At 55.0% G+C, this 25,191-nt stretch overlaps 1 protein-coding gene and 1 long non-coding RNA gene across 2 annotated transcripts; one reads left to right on the plus strand and one right to left on the minus strand.

Moving 5' to 3' along the window:
- LOC108638000 lies at nucleotides 3,880-22,202 on the minus strand. The gene is made up of 3 exons (XR_001919517.1): nucleotides 18,666-22,202; nucleotides 17,466-17,539; nucleotides 3,880-4,238 (listed from the first exon to the last, which is right to left on the minus strand). It is a non-coding gene; the product is annotated as an uncharacterized LOC108638000 (long non-coding RNA).
- BCL3 (B-cell CLL/lymphoma 3) lies at nucleotides 15,744-25,191 on the plus strand. Its single transcript, XM_018062555.1, has 9 exons — nucleotides 15,744-16,135; nucleotides 17,785-17,938; nucleotides 22,200-22,308; nucleotides 22,496-22,700; nucleotides 22,809-22,897; nucleotides 23,104-23,181; nucleotides 23,758-23,925; nucleotides 24,314-24,431; nucleotides 24,551-25,191. The coding sequence occupies exons 1-9, from the start codon at nucleotides 15,880-15,882 to the stop codon at nucleotides 24,736-24,738; spliced, it is 1,365 nt and encodes a 454-aa protein (XP_017918044.1). The 5' UTR covers nucleotides 15,744-15,879; the 3' UTR covers nucleotides 24,739-25,191.

A 25,191-nucleotide genomic window follows, 5' to 3' on the forward strand; every position in this document is an offset into this window, starting at 1 on the left:
TTGAGCAAGCTCCAGGAGTTGGTGATGGACAGGGAAGCCGGGTGTGCTGCCGTCCCTGGGGTCGCAGAGAGTCGCACACATGACTGAGCCACTGGGCAACCGCGCTGAACTGAAACCACTCTCCACCTCTCCCTCCCCCCACCCAGTCCCTTGACGACTTCTTTTTTTTTTTTTTTTTTGGTTCTTCATTTATTTATGGCTGCACTGGGTCTTTGCTGCTGTGCACCGGCTCTCTCTAGTTGCAGTAAGCCAGGGCTACGTTCGTTGTGGTGCACAGGCTTCTCATCGCGGTGGCTTCTCTTGCTGCGGAGCTCAGGCTCTAGGCGGGAAGGCTTCAGTAGCTGCAGCGCGCAGGCTCAGTAGTCTTAGCGCACCCCACGGGCTTAGAAGCTCCGCGGTTCGTAGGATCTTCCCAGAGCAGGGATGCAGCCCGTGTCCCCTCCATTGGCAGGTGGATGCCTGTCAGCCTGGGGAATCCTTGCCGGCTTCATTTTTCTCCTCAGCAGATACTTGACACTCTCTATATTTTCCTTGCCCTATTGATAGTCTGTCTGGAGAACTAGATTCTGATCCCCAGGGGCCAGACCTTATTGGTTCACCACCAGAGCAAGGCCCGAAATACCTGTCGGTGAAGTGTGTGGATTGCATGCCTCTATTTTGAACCTGTAAGACATTCACAAGTTTCAAAATCCAAAAGACAGGAAATGGAAGTGAGAAGCAACCTACCCACCACAGCAACCTATCGACCTGGCCTGACCCTTCCCAGTGCTGTTCCCCCGTCCCAGGGTCTTGTCCAGAGATAGTCTCTGCAAGGATGAGAAAACGTGTACGTGTGTTTCTTCCCCCTCCTTTCTTTCCGCAAATGGCAAACACTCTTATCCTGCTTTGCAGTGTCCTCCTAGCAAGACATCTAGGAGATCACACCACATCAGTTTCCAATTGCTTCCTCATTCTTTTTTTGTTTCTCTTTAAACAACTGCATGCATGGTGACCAAGGGGGAAAGAGTTTTTTTCGCAATCACAGTTTTCCAGGAGCAGTGGCGGCTGAGAGCTCAGCACCATCTCACAGACCCCCTGGCCTCACATTGTGGTTCTGCAGTCAAGATCTCCCACACGCTTCTGGTGGGCATGCAAACCAGAGTGGCCACTTTGGAACACAGTTTGCCAATCTCCCCAGAGGTTAAATATACACTTCTCATATGACCCAGCCCTTTCATTCCTGGGTGTTTACCCAAGAGAAATGAAAACCTCTGCGCGCACCCGCGCACACACACACACACACACACACAACCTGTATGTGCTTGTCTCTAGCAGCTCTCTTCTGAATCACTAGCAGTTGGAAAACAGCCCAGATGTTTCTTCAGCTGGGAGATGGAAAAGCAAAACTGTGGTTCCTCCCCACGTGGCCAGAAAAATGCAACACACTTCGGATTCGACAACCTGAATGAACGGCAGATGCGTTCAGTTGAGTGAAAGAAGCAAGACTCGGGAGGCTCTATTATTCCATTTAGAAGACATTCTGAAAAAGGCCGCTCGGTAGTGACAGAGAGAGCTGTGGGTTGTGGGGGTGGAGTGGGGGAAGGGTGTAGCCACAGAGGGCCAGCAGGAGGGGATTTTGGGGGTAATGGAAACCATCTGCATTTTGATTCTGGGTGACTGCCGCATGCGTGGCACAGAACTTATAGAGCAGCACAGAGAAAAGAGTAAATTTTACTATATGCAAATATTTTCATGAGTTTTACTAAAAGGGTGCCTAATGTAGGAGTCCATGTATATGACATGCTGGAATAGCAAAACTATAGGAATAAAAAAACAAACCAGTGGGTGCCCGGGCTGGGGGATGAGGGGAGGGGTCGACTGCAAAGGGGCACAGGGCTAGTTTTGGGATGATGGAACTTGATGGTATCTGGATTGCGATTTGATGATATGACTATAAGCTTTTATCAAAAGTCATACTTTGTACAGACTTAAAATGAGCGCCTTCTATTGTATCGTACTGCAGGATAAATTACATTTCAATAAAATTGGGTTTGGAGGGGTTTTAAATATAATTTAATCTCAAGTGGTAGTGGTGGCTTAGTCACTAAGTCATGCCCAACTCTTGCAACCCCATGGACTGTCGCCCGCCAGGCTCCTCTGTCCGTGGGATTTCCCAGACAGGAATACTGGAGTGGGTTGCCATTTCCTCCTCCAGGGGATCTTCCTGACCCAGGGATTGAACCCGTGCCTCCTGCATTGCAGGCAATTCTTTACCGTTGAGCCACCAGGGGAGCCCCAATAAAGTCGGTCTTAAATATCCTATCTCAGGACTTCCTTGATGGTTGGGTGGCTAAGACTCCATGCTCCCAGTGCAGGGGGACCTGGGTTCAATCTCTGGTCAGGGAACTAGATCCCACATGCCACAGTTAAGAGTTCGCATGCCACGAGTAAAGATCCGGCATCTGCAACGAAGATCGAAGATCCCGTGTGTGGCAACTAATACCCAGCATGGCCAAATAAGTAAATTTTTTTTTAATTAAAAAATAACTGTTTATTAAAAAAAAAAATCTTATCTCTCCTTGCCCTTCCCTGACTGTGTGACCTTAGGCAAAGCCCCTAACGTCTCTGTGCCTCCAGCGAAGGAGGAAAGATTTGGGGAGGAGGTGGGTGCTGAGGTCTTGGGTCTCATCATGGGTACCTAGGTACACCAGTACCCACAAGAAACATTTACAAACAAAGCAGAGAGGCTTTATGAGGCTTTAGGATGGCACCCCACTCCAGTGCTCTTGCCTGGCAAATCCCATGGACGGAGGAGCCTGGAAGGCTGCAGTCCATGGCGTCGCACAGAGTTGGACACGACTGAGCGACTTCACTTTCACTTTTCACTTTCATGCATTGGAGAAGGAAATAGCAACCCACTCCAGTGTTCTTGCCTGGAGAATCCCAGGGACAGGGGAGCCTGGTGGGCTGCCCTGTGGGGTTGCACAGAGTCAGACACGACTGAAGCGACTTAGCAGCAGCAGCGGCAGCAGGATGAAACTAGGGTCAGACAGCTGAGCTGCTGACAAAGGCTCCTGTGTCTTGTAAGGACAGGTCCTGAACTGAGCCCTGTCAGGCCCTTCCTGAGTCCCTCTGAACCACCAGGCACTCCTTGTTGACCTAGAAAAGTGAGGAGAAGCATCTGTGGGCCGCAGAGGGATGGCGTCAGGGATGCACAATTCAGAGCATTGTAAGAGAGCCTTTTTCAGTAGTCAGATGGAACTGCCAGATCAGGTCCCTGCCGTCTCAGCTGTTTGGGGCAGAGTTTGGGTATGTACAGCCCCCGGCCTGCTCTCACCGGCTCACACGTAGGGGAGAATGAGATATATCAGCAATATAACAGAAGAGCTGAGGGCTCAGGCTGGGGAATCCTGAAGGGGCACAACCCACCCTAAGGAGAGAAATCAGGGAGGGCTTTCTGGAGGACAGGCTGCCAGAGCTGAGCCCTAATATGCTGACTGAACACCTACTGAGCACCCTGGTTTGGACTCGGTGGAAGAGCCTATTTTTGAGGCTGAAGTGAAAGGGGAGTGTGTGGGCAGAAGGGTTGGGGCAGAGGCTGCTGCTAAAAGCAGGGGTGTGGGTGGGGGCAGAACAGTGGGAGATAAGACAGGAGTGAGGTGGTACCTGGTTCAAGGCCACCCTGGCAGGAGCCTGGACTCTCTCCCTCTCATGCCCGGGTAGGAGCAGCTGTCTCAAGATCCCTCCATGTGTGCAGGGAGACTGAGGTGGGAAGAAGCTGGGAGGGGTCAGGGGAAGTGATGGGAATGAGGTGACTGTCGGAGTCACATGGAGAAGCGGGTACACGTGTTACCGAAGGGTGCTCACTGTTCAAAAGCCAACAAACAGGCCAGACTGGTGGAAAGGAGAGTTTGCTTTATTTCAGATGCCGGCAGCTGGTGGGGGTCGGGGCAGACATCTGTCCAAAGGCTGACGACCCCCACTCCTGGCAACCAGGGTGGCAAGAGTTTTCATAGACAGAAGTGGCCGGGGAAGGGGGCTACTTGCAGAAACAGTAGTCAGCTCTGACAGTCATCTTCAAATTGGTCATCAGTGGTCTGACCAGCATCATCTTGATTGTTCTAGGGACACTTCATCTTCAGTTCCAGGGTCCTTTGTTCTCATTTCTTTGAAGCCAGTTCTCAGAATCGTGGCAGCTCGTGTCCTGGGTACCATCTAGTCTTCACGTAGTCAACTTCTTCACCCTGGTGCTTTGGTATCTGTAAGACAGCTCACAGGATATGTCTCAGAATATTTAGCTATAGCCCTTGAGAAAGAAGTAAAGACCCTTGACTCTGCTTAATGACCACATTATTATTTGGTCTCCTTTACTGTTTTCCTTTGTTTCTTCATTTCTTGTATCTCTGATTAAACTTATTCTTTGACTAAAGTTTTCCACAGACAGAAGGCAGGCAGAGGACACGGGGTGGGAAGGGGAGGACCATGAGGTCCTGCCCCATTTCACAGGTAGAGTGAGAAGGCAGAGTTCTTGCCTCTTAGGTCCCACCCAAGACCCTTCCAAGAGCTAGGAGGTCTCTGCTAATGCAGCTTTGTTGTTTTTAAAGCATTAACACAATGATGCTTTAAAGCTGCATTGCCAAAGATGCATTTTTTTCTCATTCTTTAGTTCCTCAGACTTTCCGATCTGATCATTCTTCGTTTCTTAAATTCTGTTAGTCTTGGCTTCTAAAGTTCCACAGTGGCAAATATCTTTGATCCTTAGAGGCTCAGATTCGTTCATTCAGTAAACATTTATTGAGCCTCTGTCCTGTGTGAGTGCCAAGAACACAGAAAAGGAAAAAATAGATGAAATGATGCAAAGAGCTGACTCATTAGAAAAAACCCTGATGCTGGGAAAGACTGAAGGCAGGAGGAGAAGGGGACAACAGAGGATGAGATGGTTGGATGACATCACCGACTCAATGGACATGCGTTTGAGCAAATTTGGGGAGATGGTGAGGGACAAGGAAGCATGATGTGCTGCAGTCCATGGGGTCGCAGAGAGTCGGACACAACTGAGCGACTGAACAACAACAAGATGAAATTCCTGCCCTAGGGGAAACCACATTTATTGAGGGCTAAGGTACCAGGATCAATTCTAGGTGTCCACATGTAACTCCTTTAATCCTGCCTCCAACCTTATGAGTTAGAGACTTGAGTAATCCCCATTACCAAATTCAACGTTCAGAAAACAAAGATTACAGCATCCGGTTCCATCACTTCATGGCAAATAGATGGGGAAACAGTGGAAACAGTGAGAGACTTTATTTTGGGGGGGCTCCAAAATCACTGCAGATGGTGAGTGCAGCTACGAAATTAAAAGACGCTTGCTCCTTGGAAGAAAAGTTACGATCAACATAGACAGCATATTAAAAAGCAGAGACATTACTTTGCCAACAAAGGTCGGTCTAGTCAAAGCTATGGTTTTTCCAGTGGTCATGTATGGATGTGAGAGTTGGACTGTGAAGAAGGCTGAGTGCTGAAGAATTGATGCTTTTGAACTGTGGTGCTGGAGAAGGCTCTTGAGAGTCCCTTGGACTGCAAGGAGATCCAACCAGTCAATCCTAAGGGAAATCAGTCCTGAATATCCATTGGAAGGACTGATGCTAAAGCTGAAACTCCAATACTTTGGCCACCTGATGCAAAGAACTGACTCCTAGGAAAAGACCCTGATGCTGGGAAAGATTGAAGGTGGGAGGAGAAGGGGCCCACAGAGGATGAGATGGTTGGATGGCATCACCGACTCAACGGACATGAGTTTGAGTAAGCTCTGGGAGTTGGTGATGGACACAGAAGCCTGGCGTGCTGCAGCCCATGGGGTCACAAAGAGCCAGACACGACCGAGCAACTGAAATGAACTGACAAATGAGGAAACGGAGGCACAGGATTCTGGAACGCCTTGCTCCTAAAAGTCTCAGTCAGTTCAGTTACTCAGTCATGTCTGGGACTCAAGAATTCTTAGCTCCTAAGATTCGAAGGTCCCACAGTTGTTGGTATTGTTGTTTAATGAAGTCTAGTCGATTTCTGAGGTGTGTTCATTTCTGCCATACAGCAGAATGACTCATTTATGCGTATATGTTTTCTTTTTCATATTCTTTTCCATTATGGTTTATCTACGTTTCTAGAGATTTTTGTCCTAAAGAGTCTGTTGTCCTTCCATTCAAGTGAACCGCGGACTCAATCTCATTGTGGAGTGAGACACTGCAAATTAGAACCACCATGAGATTCACACATGTACACACACATACACACACACCAGGATGACTCATATTTTCAAAGTCTGACCAGATTCAGTGCTGACAAGGTTGTGGGGGAAGGAGAACCCGCAGCAGACACTGAGATGGGAGTGAAAATTGGAGCAACAGTCTGGCAGTATCTCCCACATCTGGACATCTGCACACCCTGTGTTCCAACGATGCCATTCTTGGGCTATGGGGAGAAATGTGTGTGCTCATGGGCTCTAGGAGATGTACACAGCATTGTCAAAAGAAGGCAGAACCTGGAGACCACTCACATGCCCATCAACAGGCAAATGATTTCATAAATTTCCATGCAAGAGAGTGATCCACAGTCATGGAAATGAAAATCCAACAGATGTAAGAATATGCATGAACCTCACAGACATACCTCACAGAGAGCTTCCTAGGTGGCTCAGCAGTAAAGAATCCGCCTGCTGGGCTTCCCTTGTGGCTCAGCTGGTAAAGAATCCGCCTGCAGTGCGGGAGACCTGGATTCGATCCCTGGGTTGGGGAGATCCCCTAGAGAAGGGAAAGGCTACCCACTCCAGTATTCTGGCCTGGAGAATTCCATGGACTGTATAGACCATGGGGTAAAAAAAAAAAAAAAAAAAGAATCCATCTGCTAATGCAGGAGATTCAGGAGACACGGGTTTGATCCCTTGGTGGGGAAGATCCCCTGGAGAAGGAAAGGGCAACTCACTCGAGAATTCTTGCCTGGGAAATTTCAGGGACAGGGGAGCCTGGTGGGCTACCATCCATGCGGTCACAAAGAGTTGGACACAACTGAGCACACAACACACACACAGACATGAGACTGAGTGCAAGAAGCCAGATTCAAGAGACTGCACTCGAAGATTCTCTTTATCAAAACTTCAAAGGACTTGCCTGACAGCCCAGTGGTTAAGACTCTGAGCTTCCACTGCAGGGGGCATGGGTTTGAACCCTGAGCAGGAAACTAAGATCCCACATGCCTAGAGGTATAGCCAAAAAAAGAGAAAAAATTCAAAACTGGGTGGGGAAATAAATCAAGAGTTTGAAATTAACATATGCATACTACAATATATAAAAATAACCAACAAGGACATACTGTATAGCACAGGAAACTATGCTCAACATTTTATAAAGATCTACAAGGGAAAAGAATCTGTAAAAGAATGAATACATATATATATATGTGTATAACTGAATCACTTTGCCTGTACACCTGAAATTAACACAGCATTGTAAATCAACTGTTGTGTGTGTCAGGCTGTCGGACTCTTTGCAACCCCATGGACTATAGCCCACCAGTCTCCTCTGTCCCTGGCAAGAGTTCTGGAGGCGGTTGCCACTTTCTACTCCAGGGATCTTCCGGACCCAAGGATGGAACCCACATCTCTTGCATCTCCTGTCTTGGCAGGTGGATTCTTTACCACTAGCATCACCAAAAAAAAAAAAAAATTAAATTAAATTAAATTAAATAACAAAAAAAGAAATACATTGTCATTAAAAAAGTTGTCATTTTTAAATTGACCTCCCATTCTAAGCCTTCACTAAATTACTATTTATGGTGGCTTTTCATAGATATGGAATGTCCCGTGTTACATGCCTTATGTGAATAAAGACAGTGTCAGTCCTTCAGGATAAATAAACAAAAGTATAAATTAATCAATTAAAAACTGTAGTGGTCAGGTGTGTACTCATAGGTAGTAAATGTAAAATAATAACAGCACCAAAGAATGGGTTACCTTGAGAAAAGAGAGAGTTCGATTGGGAAGAAGCCTTAGAGGAACTGGCAGAACCATTTCTGAACCTAACTGTCCCTTTGAAAAGAGTTGGCAAAATGGAGCATCATCTGTCATGCGATTCTCTACATTATATTAATATTTCATAATTTGAAGATTTATATTCTTTTTCATCCCATGATTCCACAATCTCTCCGTTTCTCCTGTGACTCGGTTCTCCAAGGGGGCAAGATTTCTGAGTCAGGTGGGAGAAGGGGCGGGGGCGGTGGGGGGGTGGGGCGCGGCAGGAGACGGCTGTGGGAAGCCACAAGAAGAGAATCTGGGATCTGAAACACAAGATACCATTTGACTTTCCCAGCAGTGAGCGAGGGTTCTGGGACCGTGTGACCACAGGAGGCCCGAAGGGACAAGTTCAGAGGTGGGTACAGCCGCAAGCCAACCCCACCCCCACCTCCCGCGGAGCCTGGCAGTAAGAGGTCCCGGGCACCCCGCTTCTCACCAGCCAGCCCAGAGCCAGGGGTCCAGGGGCGCAACTTTTCGAGGACGCCTGGAGCCACCCCCAGGCTTTCTGATGTGGAAACAGCCTGCCAGGGCTGCGCAGCTGAGAGGCTGCGGTGCAGCCGGCGACCTGATTCCTCGGGGCAGGGTAGCGAGACACGCCCTCCGGGTCCTCACTCTAGTGGGAAAGTGCGGCAGGGCAGGGGTGGCCCCGACTGGGACTGGCGAATGGAGCCAGGGAAGGTGAGTCCAGCGTGGCCCCCGCTCAAATGAGGAAGGGAGGGTCAGGCCTGACCTGCTTTTCCAGGAGCCTGGGGGACTTTCGCATCTGTGTTTCTAAGTCCCGGTGGCTGCTGGGGAGGTTGTGGTCTCCGGCTGGGGAGGCACCGACTTCCAGGGAAAAGGCCAGCTTTTCAGGGAAGGTGCTGTCCCTTCGTCTGAGGTGGCCTCTGTGCTCTGCCCTGAGGAGATGGGCTCGAGAAGAGGGGGGTGGCTCCCAGTTCATTGCGGGGAGGGTCGCCTCATCTGGGGAAGGGTCTAGACTGATGGGGGAGGCAGACACCCAGTTTCCTCCTGGGGAATTTATAGCTTGTACTTCAATCCTGGAGGAGGGCGTGACAATCCACTCCAGTATTCTTGCCTGGACAATCCCATGGACAAGGAGCCAGGCGGGCTACAATCCACAGCATCGCACAGAGTCGGACATGACTGAGGCGACAGCACCCACGCACTTCAAAACTGGGGACAAGATTCAGTCTCATTAAGTGTTCCCAGTAAGATGGCTGGTTCAAGCGACACCACTCAGTGAGCTAGTCTGATGGAGGAGGGCAGGACCCCGAGGACCACTAGACCAGGCTCAGAGGGCAAAGTGCTTGCCAGCGGCCACAAGGTTGGAAACTGGTAGGGTGGAAGGTAGACCCAGATTCGATTCGTCTCACTCCTTACAGGTGAGGATGACGTTGGCAACCGTGCCAGAGGCCCTAGGAAAATTCGCTGGATCCACTCAGCCATCATATTATCACCACCATCATCATCCCCCTCAGAGGGGGATACTGACACCCAGAGAGATCAGATGCCACTCTGCCACAGGCAGAGCTGATACTCACACTCAGGTCATCTTAACTGCAAAACCCATTGTCGCTACGGGGTCCCCCAGAAAGCAGATACTTAGAGTTGCTGTTGTTCAGTTGCTAAGTTGTGTCCAACTCTTTGCAACACCATGGACTGCAGCACACCAGGCTTCCCTGTCCTTCACCATCTCCCGGAGTCTGCTCAAACCCACGTTCATAGAATCAGTGATGTCATCCAACCATCTCATCCTCTGTCATCCCCTTCTCCTCCCGCCTTCAATCTTTCCCAGCATCAGGATCTTTTCAAATGAGTCAGTTCTTCGCATCAGGTGGCCTAGAGTTAGGAGGGCAAAAGGTTTATGGAGAGCAGCATGTGGGGGAAGTGGGAGCGGGTAGGGGACCAGCAGGCCAGGATAGCCCCAGGGGCAGCTCTGGAAGCAGACTGCCCATGAGGAATCCCACAGTGGACAGAAAATGGCCAGACCTCTGAGCCCACCTGGCTCTGCCAATGGCCAGAATCCCCAGCTGGCAAGCTGAGGCAGACCCTGAAGGAGCCAACTGCCAGCCATCTACACGCCGGGCAGCTGGGCCAGAAGTCCTTTCTTCAAAAGGCATCCAAGCAGCGTGCCTCTGTGGCAGCCCTCCCATACCCTATATTAATAATAGCAATCATTTGAAAGTAACAGCTTCCATTTACTGAGAACCTACTCCACGCCAGCCTGCGCCAACATGTGTTAACGCCTTTGACCCTCACTGCAATCCTGTGAGACGTGCACTGGTTTCACCCCGTGTTATAGATGAGGAAACTGAGGTTCAGAGAGGGTGAGTCACTTGCCCAGGGTCACACAGCTGCTAAGTGGCAGAACTGGGGTTTGAAGACCCTCAATTAAAGCATGAGCCTCATTTACTGATGAGGACACTGAGGCCCTGCAGCACACCTCCTGTTAGTCCACCATCACCCCGCTGGGGTGGCTCTGCCTTACACCTGACGTTCCCAGAACCCCACTCCCACCCCCATCCCCCCAGGACAGATGCTGATATCCACAAACCCCTCCCACTGCATCTCCCCTGTCTGATCACAGCAGTGAATTGGGGGGCAGGGGGAGGCTGTCCAGTCTTCAAACTCGCCTGGGGAGAATGTTGCAATCTTCTGACTCAGCAGCGGCGTGCGTGCAGACCCAGCAGGAGGGAGAAAGGGGAAGATTAAGTCTTGGCCCAAGCCCCAAAATGGGCTATGCAGCCTGGTGCCAAGGATTCCAGCAGTTGCCAAGGCCCCAGGGTGGGGAGGAAGCAGGAGGTGCAGGCCGGCCTCCAGGAAGCTGGCCTGCATTCACCCCTGGGGGTGGGGTGGAGCCCGGGAGCTGTCTGCTGACCCAGGACGGACTTGCAGCTCAAAACTGTGTGACTGGGAGGCTATGTGACCTTGGGCAAGTCCCTTCCCATCCCAGCTCAGCATCTCTGTTTCCCTCTTGTCTGCAAAATTCGCTTGCTCTTCCCAAGCCTCTCTTAAATCTAACTCAGCCCTGCTGCAAGGCAATCTTCTCTCCATCTGCTCCACCCTCCCTGGCCTGCAGAAGAGCACCCGAGCAAGAGCGCAGACTCAGGCATGTGACCTTGCCTCTCCTGTGCCCTAGTTTCCCCATCTAAATGATTCCTTCCCAGGAGGTGGCTAGGATGAGAGCTGAGAGGGGAGTCTGACGGTCTCTGGGACCAATAAGCATCCCTTGCAGGTCCGTGGTGCAGCAATCAAGATGCTGGGACCACAGAGACCTGGTTTAAAATCGTGCTTCCCCCACCCATCTCTCATCATGTTCCCCTAGACAGTGACTTCACTGCTCTGTGTCCCCTTCTTTCCCTTTGAAATGGAGATTTACACTGAATTTTCCTTACCGGCTGTTAAGAGAATGAAGTTAGCCTGTTCCTAAGTAGGAGCTGGGCAGAGCAAATGGGCCTATCTAGTCTCATCTCTGGGTGGAAAGCATGACAAGAAAGGCCTGGCCTAGGGGCTTCCCTGGTGGTCCAGTGGCTAAGACTCCAAGACTCGGAACTCCCAATGCCGGGGACCCAGGGTTCGATCCCTGGACGGGGATCGAGATCCCGCATGCCACAACTGAGACATCACATGCTGCAACTATAAACAAAAGAGCCCGCATGACACAGTGACAATCAAAGATCCCACGAACCACACACTAAGACCCGGTGCAGTCAAATTAAGTAATTAATTTAAAAATACAAATAATCAAAGGCCTGGCCAGGTGGTGAAGGCACACAACGTGAAGCGTGGATACCCTTCATTCATTCAGTCAGCCATTCACTCTGCACACCTGGTGTCGATCTGCCCAGAAATCCTGGGAGGCAGAAGCTGTCATCATTCCCAACCATAAAGTCACAAGGAAGGCCCAGAGGGGGAAAGCCTCCTATCCAAGGTCACACAGCTAACACGCAGCAGAACGAGGGCTCAAACCCAGCATGCTGAATCAATGAAATCCTGCCATTGAAAATATGGGTTAATGGATTAATAAGAATTGGTATTATTCCTATGCCAGGTTATAACAGGAAGAATGGTTATAATGGGAAGAAGAATAATAGCAGCTACATTGTATCAAGCACTTTCTATAGTTCAGGACCTACAGAATGGAAGCATGTTTTCTTGATTTAGTCTGTTTTATAAATGAGGAACGGAGAAGGCAATGGCACCCCACTCCAGTACTCTTGCCTGGCAAATCCCATGGGCGGAGGAGCCTGGTGGGCTACAGTCCATGGGGGCACTAAGAGTCAGACACGACTGAGTGACTTCACTTTCACTTTTCACTTTCATGCATTGGAGAAGGAAATGGCAACCCACTCCAGTGTTCTTGCCTGGAGAATCCCAGGGACAGAGGAGCCTAGTGGGCTGGCATCTGTGGGGTCACACAGAGTCGGACACGACTGAAGCGACCTAGCAGCATAAATGAGGAAACTAAGCCTCCATAAGGTTCAGTAACTGCTGCAGGTCACAAAGCTCATGAAAGCTGGAGACAGGACTTCTCAGTCAGAAGCAAAGAGGACAAAGGCCAGGAATTACGCCAATAGGAACTTAGGGTCTGACCAGCCCAATCTTCTCCTTTTAGGAGAAATGGAGGCCCCCAAGGGCAAGAAAGCTGGCCCAGAATCACAGCCTTCTAGCTGTGGGACTTCACTTCCCTCTTGGGACCGTGAGCAGGTATAATCGTGGCCCTTCCTTCCCCAGAGAGGTTTGAAGAAGGACAAGAGGAGAAGAAGCAGTAGGAGGCAGTGTGACCAGGTACAAAGGTTGGCCTGCATGGGGAAAGTGGTTAGACACCAAGCAGAACTTCCCAGCCTCATCTGGGAAGTTTCTGGGACTCATCCAGGGGCCGCCCCTGCGGGTGGGGGGGGGCCCTCCAGAGCTCATGGCCCAGAGAGGGGAGACCCTAGTCCTCCCCGACAAGGGTTCAGGGAGCAAGGGGGGAAAGGAGGGGGGAGCCATCCTGGTTCCGCATCCTCCATTCCCGACACAAGAGGGAGGCGGCTGTGGGAGCTGGGACTTTCCTGAGCAGCAGAAGATTCTGGGAAATTAGAGACAGCTGCGGGGCGGGGCTGACTCCAGGCCTCCCCTCTCTTCCCTCCCCTCAGTCCCTGCTGGTTCCCCAAGCATGCCTCCCTCTGCCCCAAGGAGGCCCCCCTCCAACTGATCCCCCTCCCTCAGACCATGGCCGCCACCCCGAGACCCTCAAATCTTCTCCCTCAGAATTTGCCTCCACGCTCACAGTCTCTTCAGATCTCATCTTCCCTCAAGCCCTTCTTCCCCCACCCTCCACTTTCTCCTCTCTCAGAGCCACTGGCCTCATTTAGTTATTCTCTCTCTCCCTCAGACCCTCAACTCCCCCCTCAGACCCTCAACTCCCCCCTCAGACCCTCACTTCCTCCCTCAGACCACCTACTTCCCTCTTGGACCTGTCTTCCTCCTTCATATCCTCCTCCCTCAGACTCTTTCATCCCTCCTCCACCCTCAGATTCAGAACCAGCAGCATCCTCTCTTTCGGCCCCTCTAAGCCCCCTCTAGGCCAAAAGCAGACACCCCCTCCCCAGTCCCGTCTGGGCCCAGAGTCATTGCCCCACCTGCAGCAAGGGAGCCCAGGGCATGGGAGGACCTTGGGCATCCTTCCAACCCTACCTCCTGGGGTCATCACCTTGACAAGCCTCGCTTCTCCCAGGCTCAGCTGCTCTCTGTACAGGGGGGCAGTGCTCTACACCCCATCCCTCCCGTGTTGGAGAGTCACCAGAGGTGAGGGCTGAGTGGGTGGGAACGCCAGACTTCCCAGCCTAATTCCCTCACCCCCTTCCCCTGTAGCCCCCACAACTCTGGGGGCAAGGGTTGATCTCAGCCTCATTTTCCAGAAGAACAAACTGAGGCTCAAGAGAAACGACCTAAGGTTCGCTGTCAGCAAGGGGTGGAAGTGGGACTTGAACCCAGATCTTGCCCCCAGACGCTCTCCCTTTACAGGGCACCGAGGGGGAGACCCAGAGAGGCAGAAAGGAGAGAAGCAGAGAAGAGAGTGAGGCTTCTGTCTGCCCACAGCTGCTCCTGACATCACTGGGGTGGAGTTCCAGTCTTGGGCGAAGTCCCTTCCTGAGAACCGGGGGCCTTACACCCATTTTCAGGGTCCCAGGATGGGGAGACTGAGATGCAGACAGAGATGGAGAGACAAGGCGACAAGGCGGGACTGGAGGCAGAGGGATGGAGACCAGGGAAGGAGATCCAGAGACCGGGGGAGACACACAAAACCAGGAAGACCCTGCGTGCCGCCTGGACAGACCCGGGGTGCAGCACGCATCCCCTCGCCCCTTTAGGTCCCCCAAGTCTTCCGCTCCACCTCCCGTAAGTCAGTGACCGGGACTCAACCCCAGCGACAGCCCCGCCTCCAGGGAAATCCGGGAAAGCCCCGAGCGGCTGGGCCCCTCCCCGGGGCGGGGAGAAGGGCGGCAAGGGCGGGGTCATGGGAGAGGCCCGCCTCCGTCCTTCCCTCCCCCTGGCCCCGCCGCCCCCAGCTCCAGCCTGCCTCTGAGTCATGCCCCCAACCAGCCTGGCCTGTTCCCCACCCACCAACCCCGCCCAGGATGGGAGGGGGGACGCGGGGGCAGAAGGGAAGCCCGCCAGCCCCCTGTCTTCTGGACCCGGGCTTTGGCCGCTGTGACTCTGATCTTGTGACCCTACGGCTCTTGCTGTCTCCCCGTCTCCCTCTTACCTGGCCTCTCACGACCTCTGGACCCTTTCGCCACATCTGTTTCTCTGTGTATCGAGGATTTCGGGGGCACCCACCCTGTGCCCGGAGGCTTAGGCTGGGTCATGGGACCCCGAGGGGAGAGACACGTTCACGGTTTCTCTGTGCTCTCCCCACCGAACATTCCCCCCCTTCACGCCCCCAGCGAAGTTCACACCCCAAACTGAACAGGCACATGGAGGAGGCAGAGAAGGGGGCAGGGCAGGCAGAGGGATCGTGCCCGGGCGCCCGCCGAGGGTAGTCCCTGCCCTGGGTGCGTCTTCTCGCTCCCACAAAGGAGGAAACGACTCAGAGAAGGGAAGTGCCTGGTCAAGGTCACCCAGCGAGGAAGTGGGAGTCTGGAATCGAACCCACGTCCTGGCGACCCCAAGGGCCTCTGGGAACTGCCTCCCTGGGGAGGTGGGGTCGGGGGGAGAGGAAGAGGCTGAGAAGCAGGCAGCGCTCCAGGGACAGACACACGGAAAGGGATGCCCAGAGACGATGGAGACAGAGACAGTGAGAACAGAGAGAGACACAGAGATAGAGAGACATCCATCCAGACCCTCGAGTCAGGGACAGTTCCAGACTGAGATACAGAGATAGAGACCTACAGCCAGAAACAGACGTTCACACACACACCACACACACACACACACACACACACACGGGGACGCAGCCTGAGGCCCGCAGCCGCAGGGGTGGGGACCCCGCGACCCCGCCTCCTTCCCACCCCCTGCCCGCCCCCGCCCCCCGCCGAGGCCCAGCCGCCCCGGGCGCAGCGGGGCCGGGAGGGGGCGGGCGTGGGGCGCGGCGCGGGCGGGGCGATCGGCGGGCGGCACCGCGGGACGGCGGGAGCTGCGGCGGGTCCAGGAAACCCCTGGGGCGGACGGGTGGCCCCGGGGGGGCCGGGGGCGGGGAGGCGGGCGGCCGGCACCGCCCGGGCCGACAAAAGTCCCTTCAGTTCAGCCGGCGGCAGGGGAAGTCCCGGCGCTCGGCGCAACCACCCTCCCGTGCCGCCGAGCCCAGCCGCGCTCCGGCCGCCCGCTCGGCCGCCGTCCCCGGCGGCCCCATGCCCCGATGCCCCGCGGGGACCATGGACGAGGGGCCCGTGGACCTGCGCACCCGGCCCAAGGCCACTGGACCCCCGGGCGCCGCGCTGCCGCTCCGCAAGCGCCCTCTGCGCGCGCCCTCCCCGGAGCCCGCCGCCCCGCGCGGCGCTGCGGGCCCCGTCGTCCCCCCGGATCCCCTCCGCGGTGGCTCCGACACACCGGCTGTGCCCGCGCCCCCTCACGGCCTGGCGCGACCAGAGGCAATTTACTACCAGGGTGAGTGGTTTCCGCAGGTCATGGCCGGGTGGGGGACAGGCAGTGCAGAGGGTCACCACCCGAGTCAGACGGCAGAGCTCCGACCTTAACACAGGGGGGCCTCGGGAGCCGAGGGACAAAAGCCAAGGTCCCAAGGATACAGAGAGGGGGTTCCTGGGGAGTTGCGGGCAGAGCCTGAGGTCCCAGGGGTGCAGATATGGGAGCTTCAGAGCGCCAGCACCTTGGGACACCAGAGCTCTAGGAAGCTGGGTGTCCGAAGTCCTGAGATCTGAGACCCACCTTAGGGAACCAGGAGACAGAGCCTAGCAGTCCAGATATTGGGTCTCAGGGAGTCAAGTCCCAGGACCACAGAATTATAAACTCTTAAGAACCCAGATAAATAGGGTTATAAGGAATCAGCGGCTGGACCCAAGAAGCTGGGGGGTTTGGGATCCTTGAACTTTATGTAGGGTCAAAGGGAGTGAGGGGAACAGAGGCTGGGGTTCTAAGAAGACATATCCCCATTTGTCAAAATCTCGGGAACCCAGATGTCGGGAAAAGATGGGAACAGAGTGGGAGTACTGAGCACCCCAATATCTGGAATCACAAAAACCCAAGGAAACCCATCCCAATACCAGGGGTCCTAAGAGTCAGCAGGACAGAGACCTGGGGTTCCAAGCACCCACTTCTGTGTGCTTGCAAGTGATCAGTGTCTCACTGGTGTCATGATGTCAGGAGGCCTTAGGGGGGATTTGGGGACTGAGGATTCTAAGAACTGGGGGGCAGGAGTGGGGAGTTCTGGGCCTCAAGGATATAGGGCCAGGGAGGATTTGGGGGTCTCTGGGCAGAAGCCCTGAGGGCACCAAGGCCTGGCATTGAACATGCAAGGACCAGGAAACGGGATTTCAGGAATGGAGCCCCCAAGGACCATGAGATGACAGAGAACAGGCACTAGTCTTCCCATCCTGTCTCCGTCCCTGATATCCAGGAGGGGGCAGCCTCTCCCACAGCTGTGCCTGCGTCACAATCTCCGTGTGGCCCCCAGAGCTGCAGAGACCCCAGGCCTTGGGCCTCCAGAACTTTGCTCGGTTTCTGCACCTTTCATCCCCTCAGGGTACAGCTTCAAGCCCTCCATCAGGAGGCCTGTCACTGCTTTCTCCCCTTTCCCATTCCCCCATGAAAACCTGAGCCTCAGTTTTCCCCATCTGAGTGATGGGTAGATGTAGATTTGCCAGCTACCTCGGTGCCTTCCAGCAGTTTGATCTATGCCGGATTCTGGCACTATGCACTCTCCCCAAACTCTGTACACATTCATCCCACCCCCTCCACCTGGTGCTTCATCCACCCTTACCTTCCTCAGCCACAGATTCACTCAGCAAACTGGTCCTGAGGTCCCCATGCTGGGCGATAGTGCAGAATCTTTGCCTAGTAGAAGATGAGGGGTCAGACAGAAATAAAGATAAGTGACAATGTCCAAGGCTGGGGAGGGGAGCTGCAGGAGCGCAGAGGAGGGCCGTGGTAGAGGAGTTTGTCTTGGGCCTTGAGGGCTCAGGAGGAGATGCAGAAGGAACCAGGGGAAAAGGGCAGGCGACACAGAGTGAAGGCCTGGAGCTGGGGGGCAGGCTGATGATCTGTGGGTTTGGCCTCATGCATGTCCTTTCTCTTACCAGGACCTTTACTGTCCCTGTACCCCACCCCGACCATGGGTTCCCCCTTTCCTCTGCTGAACTTGCCTACACCTCTGTACCCCATGGTGTGCTCCATGGAACACCCCCTGTCAGCTGACATCGCCATGGCCACACGAGCTGATGAGGATGGAGATACGTGAGTGACAGTCCCCCATTCATGGAGGGGAATAGAAGGGTGGGGAGGCCAACCCTCCTCCCACCTCACCCACCCACTGCAACACAGGGGCACTCAGCATGAGCTTTCAAGTTACCTGCACTGAGTTAGAATCCTGTCTCCCCGTCTATGCAACTTTGAGGAAGCCCCTTTCCCTTTCTGAGCCTCAGTTTCCTCTTTTGAAAAATGGGCACCCTGAGAACCCTTACCTCCCAGGACTGTTTTTGAAGCAGTGGGCTTTAAAGTTTTTACCAAAAGCCAAAAATGAGAAAGACATTTTACAGATTGACTTATTATATGAATTATACATGTTAAGCTCCTTGCACAGAGCCTTGTAGATTGAAAGTGCTCAATCTGTATTAATTAATGTTATTATTATCATTATTACCTTTTGCTAAGCACACACACATATATAAACTTGAAATAAAAATTGCACAGAACAAAACAGCACTCGTGCTTACAACATGGGAGCTACTTTGGGGTTTTCTATTCTAGTCATGTCGCTGTTTCCTGGTCATAGCCCACTAAATTAATTTCACAATTTTTTAAGTTGATTTCACAAATCTCACGGTTTTATCATCTATTATTTGAAGGACAGGCTTCTGAGCTGCATGAAGCCACCGAGAAATCCTGCATGGGAGCATTTAGCCCAGGCCTAGCACTCAGAAAAACACTTGACCACCATGGTTATTATGGTAATCCTACCAACCTCGGATGGAATCTCAGCTGGTCACTTTCTCACACCTCTCTGCCTCAGTTTCCCCCTGTACAAACAAGAACCACAAGATGAAGGTCTCTATGAGGCAGAAAAGAAATGATTTCAATAAAGCAATTATCTAGGAATGGGCTTGGGGACTCTGGAAACCACAGGGGGAGATGCAAGGAAAGTGGAGGGGGGGGGGTTCTCCAACACTGGCCCCTGGGTGACTTCACATCCCCAAGCCTCAGTTTCCCTATCTGGAAATCAGGCCTCATGATCGCAATGCGGATTCAATGCAGTGAAGTACAGGACTTACAGTGCATAGAACAGGGCTGGGCACACAGTCGGTGCTCAGTACATGGGAGTGGATTTTGTTGAAACAGAGCTCCCAGGGTGGTTGTGGACTATCCTTGCGAACCCAAGCAGGACGAAGTGTCTGAGTTATAAATGTATCTTTATATATATGTATATATAAAGATAAATATATTTATACACAAAGGCCTCGGTAAAACTAGTTCCCGCCGCCTCTGGGTACCTGTGGGGTCATCTGTGAAATAGATTCAATTTGTCTCTGTCCCCAGGGGTGGTTTGTTTGCAGCCTGTGAAAGCCGGGTGCAGAAGACCTGGCACACCACTCTCCAGCCCCACGCCCCAGCCTCCCTCCCCGCCCTCCCCCCTCTCCCCCAAAGCAAACACTTCTGCCTCAGCTGCCTGGTGGGGGAAATCCCTTCCCGCAGAACTTGACCGCAGCCCAGCTGCTCTGCCTTCCCCACGTCAGCACCCGTCACTCACTCGCAGCCTCCCCCTCCTGGCGCTCCCTCTAACCTTAACCCCTTCCGCTGGGGCCGAGGCTTTACCGGAATGGGCAGCGGGCCGGGCGGGGGCGGGGGTGGGGGGACACTCTAGGTCTGGATCCCCAAAGGGGCAATGCTACGGTTGGGAGGCTGGACTTCGAGGTATTCAGGGCAGTAAGATCTCAGGGTATTTGCAATCACCCACCCACCCCCTCCCAAAGGTCTGGCAGTGGGGAGCTGGAAGTCTGAGTTTCCACGAGGTGGGGGGGGGGAGGGGGGACGCGTTCTGAGTCCCGGAGGGCAGAAGTTTGGGGTACTACATGCCTTGACTGCTGAGCGAGGAAGGCCCGGGCGGCAGGGCAGCCGGGGGAGCCTAAAACTCGGCCCCATGGGGACAGTCTGTACCCTTCAAGAGTTAGGGCATCGTATGCCAGGGTCGCAGGAGGATGCACGCCAGGATGTGGGGGACAGAGAGGCAGCTGGATTCTGAACCCTGAGGCATGGAGTCTTAGCGAGGTCCCCTGGCTGGAGCAATTGGGGTCCTTTCTTACCCCCAAGGTAACTAGAGAGAGCTCTTTGGGTCGGGCTCCCCTCTCCGCCTCATTCGAGGATGGAAGTTGGGGTGCCGGGGTGGCCAGGGTAGATCCCCGAAGGGCCAGGCTTCCCTCCCCAGGGAGCAGGAAGCGGAGCCCCGCCCAGCAGACCTGTTACTGGAAGTCCGAGGGCTGGGCCGCCCCTCCCGTCCCCACTTCCTCCAGCCCCGCCCCACCCCCTGCGGCCCGCGCGTTTATGGGAACTCAGGCCTGGACGGTTTCTCTGAAATCATTTCTCCCTCTGCCCTCGCTTAACCCCGCCCGCCCCGAAGGGGACCCAGGCGGGGCGTCCTGAGAGATGCGGGGAGGGGACGGAGCCTTTCCCCGGGGGGCCCTGGCCCAGGTCCGACCCCTTCCCCGAGATTTCTTTTTCAAACGTGGCCCTCCCGGTTCAGTATCCGGGTTCAGCGTTTCACCTGCAGAATCTTCCTGGGAGCTGGGAGCTATTGCGGGAGACACTTTACCGAGGAGAAACCCGAGGCGGTAAAGGGCCACGTGACTTTGCCCACGCTTCAGGGCAAGAGATTTACAACCCTGGCTCAGCCCCCGCAAAGCCCTCAGGTGCGGCAGAACTTCTCTGCCTCCAGCATTTAGGAGGTGGATTCTAGAAGTCTATTCCGCCGTGGGGAGGACCACCGTTCACCTCTCATAGCCTGGCCCAGGTTTGGCAGCAAGCAGCGGCGGGTGAGAAGGAAGTTGACCCCACTAAGTGGCCTTTAAATAGAGGTTGTGGGGCCTGTGTAACTTCAGCCAGCCTTATGGATTCAGCGCCAGCGTCCCCCCATCCCCCTACAGTCATCCCAGATTGTCTTCAGCTCTGAATTGCTCTTCCAGCTTCGGGGGCCCTGAGAAGCTGGCAGGAGGTTTAAAGGGTTCTCCAGCTCAGTGCCCGAGGGGATGGAGACAGCAGGACTGGGCAGAGGGAGAATTCGAGGTGCTCTGTAGTTTCAACTGGGCCTCAGGGATCCCACAGGGAATATGGCAGCTGGAGCGGCCTTTCAGAGAGTTGGGCCCAGAAGGCTGGGCCTTCTATGCCCACACGGACCAGTCAGCGGATGCCACTGGGTGGCGTCTACCCACCCCCATGACCTGGGCAAGCAGCCCTTTTCAGCGGCGGGTAATTCCCAGAGAGGGCCGAGACTTGACAACCTTCCCAGAAGCTGAGGAAATGGAGTCCTTCAGTCCTAAAGTGGGGATCTGGGTTGCGCAGTCAGGCCTCCAAAGCAACGACCATCATCCCTGTTTGTCCCACCTGTGCCGTCATCTCCCTTCTGGACAAAACTTGCCCCATGTACCTACTCTTGGGCTGGAGGCTGAACGTGATCTCCAGTCACCACAGATGGAGACCATCCAGTTCATCCCCAACCCATTCCACAGATGAGAATACTGTGGCCTGGAACGGGGTGAGCACATGGTCCCCAGCTTCAAGGATGGTCAGGGAGCCTTGAGAGGGCCTCGTCTATTCAGGGTGTTTGTGGAGCACTTTCTCAGCACCAGCCACTGTCGTAGGCACTGGAAAAATGCTTTACCTGGTGGAGCTGACATTCTATTGAGGGAGATTCAGACAGGAAACAAAGTGTAAGATGTCAGGTGATGATGTGGAGGAAAATAAAGCCTGGGGGTGGGAGGGAGCCGCTGCCGTACCATTTTAGCAGAGGCCCCAGTGAGGGGAGTTAGCCCTAAAGATATGGGGGCGGGGGAGATACTGTTCCTGGCAGAGGGAACTGCCAGTGCAAAGGCCTAGGAGGCAAGCATGCTTGGTATGTTTGAGGGACAGCAAGGGGGCTAGTGGCCAGAGTGAACTGAGGAGAGTGAACAGAGATGACATCAAAAGAGGGAGAGACAAGATCACTCCTGGGCCTGTGGGCCATGGTGAGGACTTTGAGAATTCTGTGCAGAAAAGGGGCATGATCTGACTTAGGTTCTAAAAGGGTCTCTCTAGCTGCTATGTGGGGAGCAGACACCAGGGCACTGTGGAAGTAGAGAGGCCAGTAAAGAGGAAGATGATGGTGTCTGAACCAGGATGGAGGGAATGGGGAGCAGTGGTTGGATACCCGCATCACTTCTAAAGCATCCTGCGCATTCTGGAGTTAGCACTGCTAAGGGTACAGGGGTGAGAGGTGAGCACTCTCATGCCTGTGATTCTCCACCCCCAGGCCACTCCACATTGCCGTGGTGCAGGGCAATCTGCCAGCTGTGCATCGCCTCGTCAACCTCTTCCAGCACGGCGGCCGGGAGCTGGACATCTACAACAACCTCCGGCAGGTGAGGCTGGGGACCTGAGTCCTAGGGGAAGAAGAGCTGGGGGCCCTGACGCTTGAATCTGAGGGAGGAGGTGCTCAGATTTCTGGTTCAGACTACTGCTGGGGGTCAGGACTCGGAGACTCTGAGGGAGGCAGGATTGGGTCGCAGGGCAGTAAAACAGGAGTCCCTCACAGTCTCTCTTCCCCAGACACCGCTACACCTGGCTGTGATCACCACCTTGCCGTCTGTGGTCCGGCTCCTGGTGATGGCCGGTGCCAGCCCCATGGCACTGGACCGCCACGGCCAGACGGCAGCCCACCTGGCATGCGAGCACCGCAGCCCAGCCTGCCTGCGGGCCCTGCTGGACAGCGCGGCCGGGGGCACCATGGACCTGGAGGCCCGCAATTACGATGGTGAGCACCTACCCGGGCGCTGGGTGGGGGCTGTCTGGTAGGACCTGGAGTCTTTCTGAGGCTGCAAAACCCCAGGCCTACGTTTAACTGAGTCTCCCGCTCCTTCAGGGCTCACCGCCCTGCACGTGGCCGTGAACACCGAGTGCCAAGAAGCGGTGCTGCTCTTGTTGGAGCACGGCGCGGACATCGACGCGGTGGTGAGCGCGCTTGGGCCGGGGCGGGGGGTGGGGGTGGGGGGGTGGGGGTGGGGATGGGTACGCCTGGAGGAGCAGGGAGGGGCGGGGCCAACGGAGCGGGGCTCGAAGTACCTAAGGAAACATGCTGGACCCAGCCGTTGGGATGCGGGCCTCCAGCTGCTTGGGCAGAGCAAGGGGACGCTCAAAACTTTCCTTCCTTGCCGCAGGACATTAAGAGCGGCCGCTCCCCACTCATCCACGCCGTGGAAAACAACAGCCTGAGCATGGTCCAGCTGCTGCTGCAGGTGGGTACGGCCCCTTTATGTGGCCTCTCGCCCACCGTCTCCTCTGGCCCTGACCGCCTGTCGCTCCATCCCTGCCACCTACCCCTCCTCCTTCCAGCTCTTGCACTTGTGCTTGCTACGCTTCCAGCCCCGACCCTTCCTCCTAGGCCTCTTTCCGCCAACCCTAGGACTTCACTCTTCCAGACTACGAACCAGTCCCGGGCCATCTCGCATTCCTTCCTCTAAACCCCCAAAACGTTCCAGTCCCCTCCCAGCTAGAGTCTTGCTGACCCTTGTCTTCCGGCTTTGGCGCAGTCCCCGCGCTCCTTCCGCGCTCACGCCGTCCAAGATCAGGCCCAGACCCCTGTACCCGTCTCTTCTCTGACCCCGCCCCCTTTGCCTTGGCCGTGGCTGCCGAGTCCATGGCCAACGGATTCGGTGCCGCCCCCCGACCCTCTTGGTCCCGCCCCTGTTTCCAGTTTCCACCCTTCTCTGTCCGTCCCGGGGTCTGGCCCCGCCCCAGCGTGTGGCCCCGCCCCTGGGTCCCGCCCCCTTCCACCCAGGCGGTGGTCCTGACTCGCGCCTCCCCGCCCGCAGCACGGCGCCAACGTGAACGCGCAGATGTACTCCGGCAGCTCTGCGCTGCACTCGGCGTCCGGCCGCGGGCTCCTCCCGCTCGTGCGCACGCTGGTCCGCAGCGGCGCAGACAGCGGCCTCAAGAACTGCCACAACGACACACCGCTTATGGTAGCGCGCAGCCGCCGGGTGAGTGCGCGCGCTGGTGGCGGTGGGGGGTTGCGGGAGTTGGTGGGGGGTCGGGGCTGAATGAGGGGTGGTTCTGTGCCCGAGCGCCGGTCTGCAAGGATGGGACAGATGAGTGGCATGTGTGTGCAAGGGATGCGGCAGTGTGCGTGTGCGCGTAAGTGCCAGGGCATGGAGGTGAGCCGGTGCAGCCTAACGCGTGGGTGTGAGTTCTAGGCAGAGGAGAGACTGAGGCCCAAAGAAAAGAAGAGACTTGCCCTCTTGCACGTCCTGAGAGAGAGGCGAGGCTCCCTGAGCTAGGAGACTCAGGAACCGGGAACCGGGAGAAATGGAGAGAGGCAGGGCTGTGTGGGCAAGGCTGGCCTGGAGGTGATCATGCAGCGTCCCACAGGTCATCGACATCCTGAGAGGCAAGGCCACACGGCCTGCTCCGGCATCCCAGCCGGAGCCTTCCCCGGACCGGAGCACCACCACGTCCCCTGAGAGCAGCAGCCGCCTCAGCTCCAACGGTGAGAAGCCAGCCCGCAGGCCAGCCCCCGAGCTCCCAGAACCCAGGGGCGGGACCCCCAGCCTCCTCCTCCCTGGCTCTGGCCGCCCTCACCCCCTCGTCTTTCTTCTCTTCCCGCAGGCCTTCTGTCAGCATCACCACCCTCCTCGCCCTCCCAGTCTCCCCCCAAGGACCCTTCTGGATTCCCCATGGCTCCCCCCAGTTTCTTCCTTCCTCCCTCATCTCCACCGACCTTCCTGCCCTATGCCGGGGTCCTCCGAGCCCCTGGCCGGCCGGTGCCCCCCTCCCCAGCTCCAGGAGGTAGCTGAGAGGAATGGGGGGGCAGATCTTGGACTCGTGAGGAGGGACCTCGCTACCCTGTGGGGTCAGCCCTCCTGGAAACTGTGAAGATCTCACTCTGCCCCCCCCCACCCACTCTTCTGGATCAGGATTTGCACAGAGGCACATATATCTACCCATAACCCCCCTCTTCTCAGCACAGGATATTCCTCCATCTCAGCCCCGCCCCCAACCCAGGACTCTTACCCTCATTTTTCTCAGGCATCCTGGTCTCCCAGTCTTTCGTCTGGAACTGCCCCCCCAAAACGTTCATTTCCTTCTCCTCTCCCAGAGCTGGTGGAACCAAGGAACAGCTCTCCCTTCTGCACTCAACCCACTTCAGAGAGGAGGGAGAGATGGGCTGACTCCAGGCACTGATATCCATGTAAATTATTAGGCATTTTGGTTGGATTTCTTTTGTAATAAACTATTTTTGTACCATA

This window comes from Capra hircus, chromosome 18 (genome assembly GCF_001704415.2).
Source record: "Capra hircus breed San Clemente chromosome 18, ASM170441v1, whole genome shotgun sequence".
Classification (NCBI taxonomy): domain Eukaryota; kingdom Metazoa; phylum Chordata; class Mammalia; order Artiodactyla; family Bovidae; genus Capra; species Capra hircus.

Bases quoted from the DNA above. Each gene is read 5' to 3' on its own strand.
- BCL3 (XM_018062555.1), top strand. From the start codon at position 15,880: ATGCCCCGATGCCCCGCGGGGACCATGGACGAGGGGCCCGTGGACCTG. The intron at 17,939-22,199 runs GTGAGTGACAGT...CTCCACCCCCAG, and splicing joins GCTGATGAGGATGGAGATAC to GCCACTCCACATTGCCGTGG. The intron at 23,926-24,313 runs GTGAGTGCGCGC...AGCGTCCCACAG, and splicing joins TGGTAGCGCGCAGCCGCCGG to GTCATCGACATCCTGAGAGG.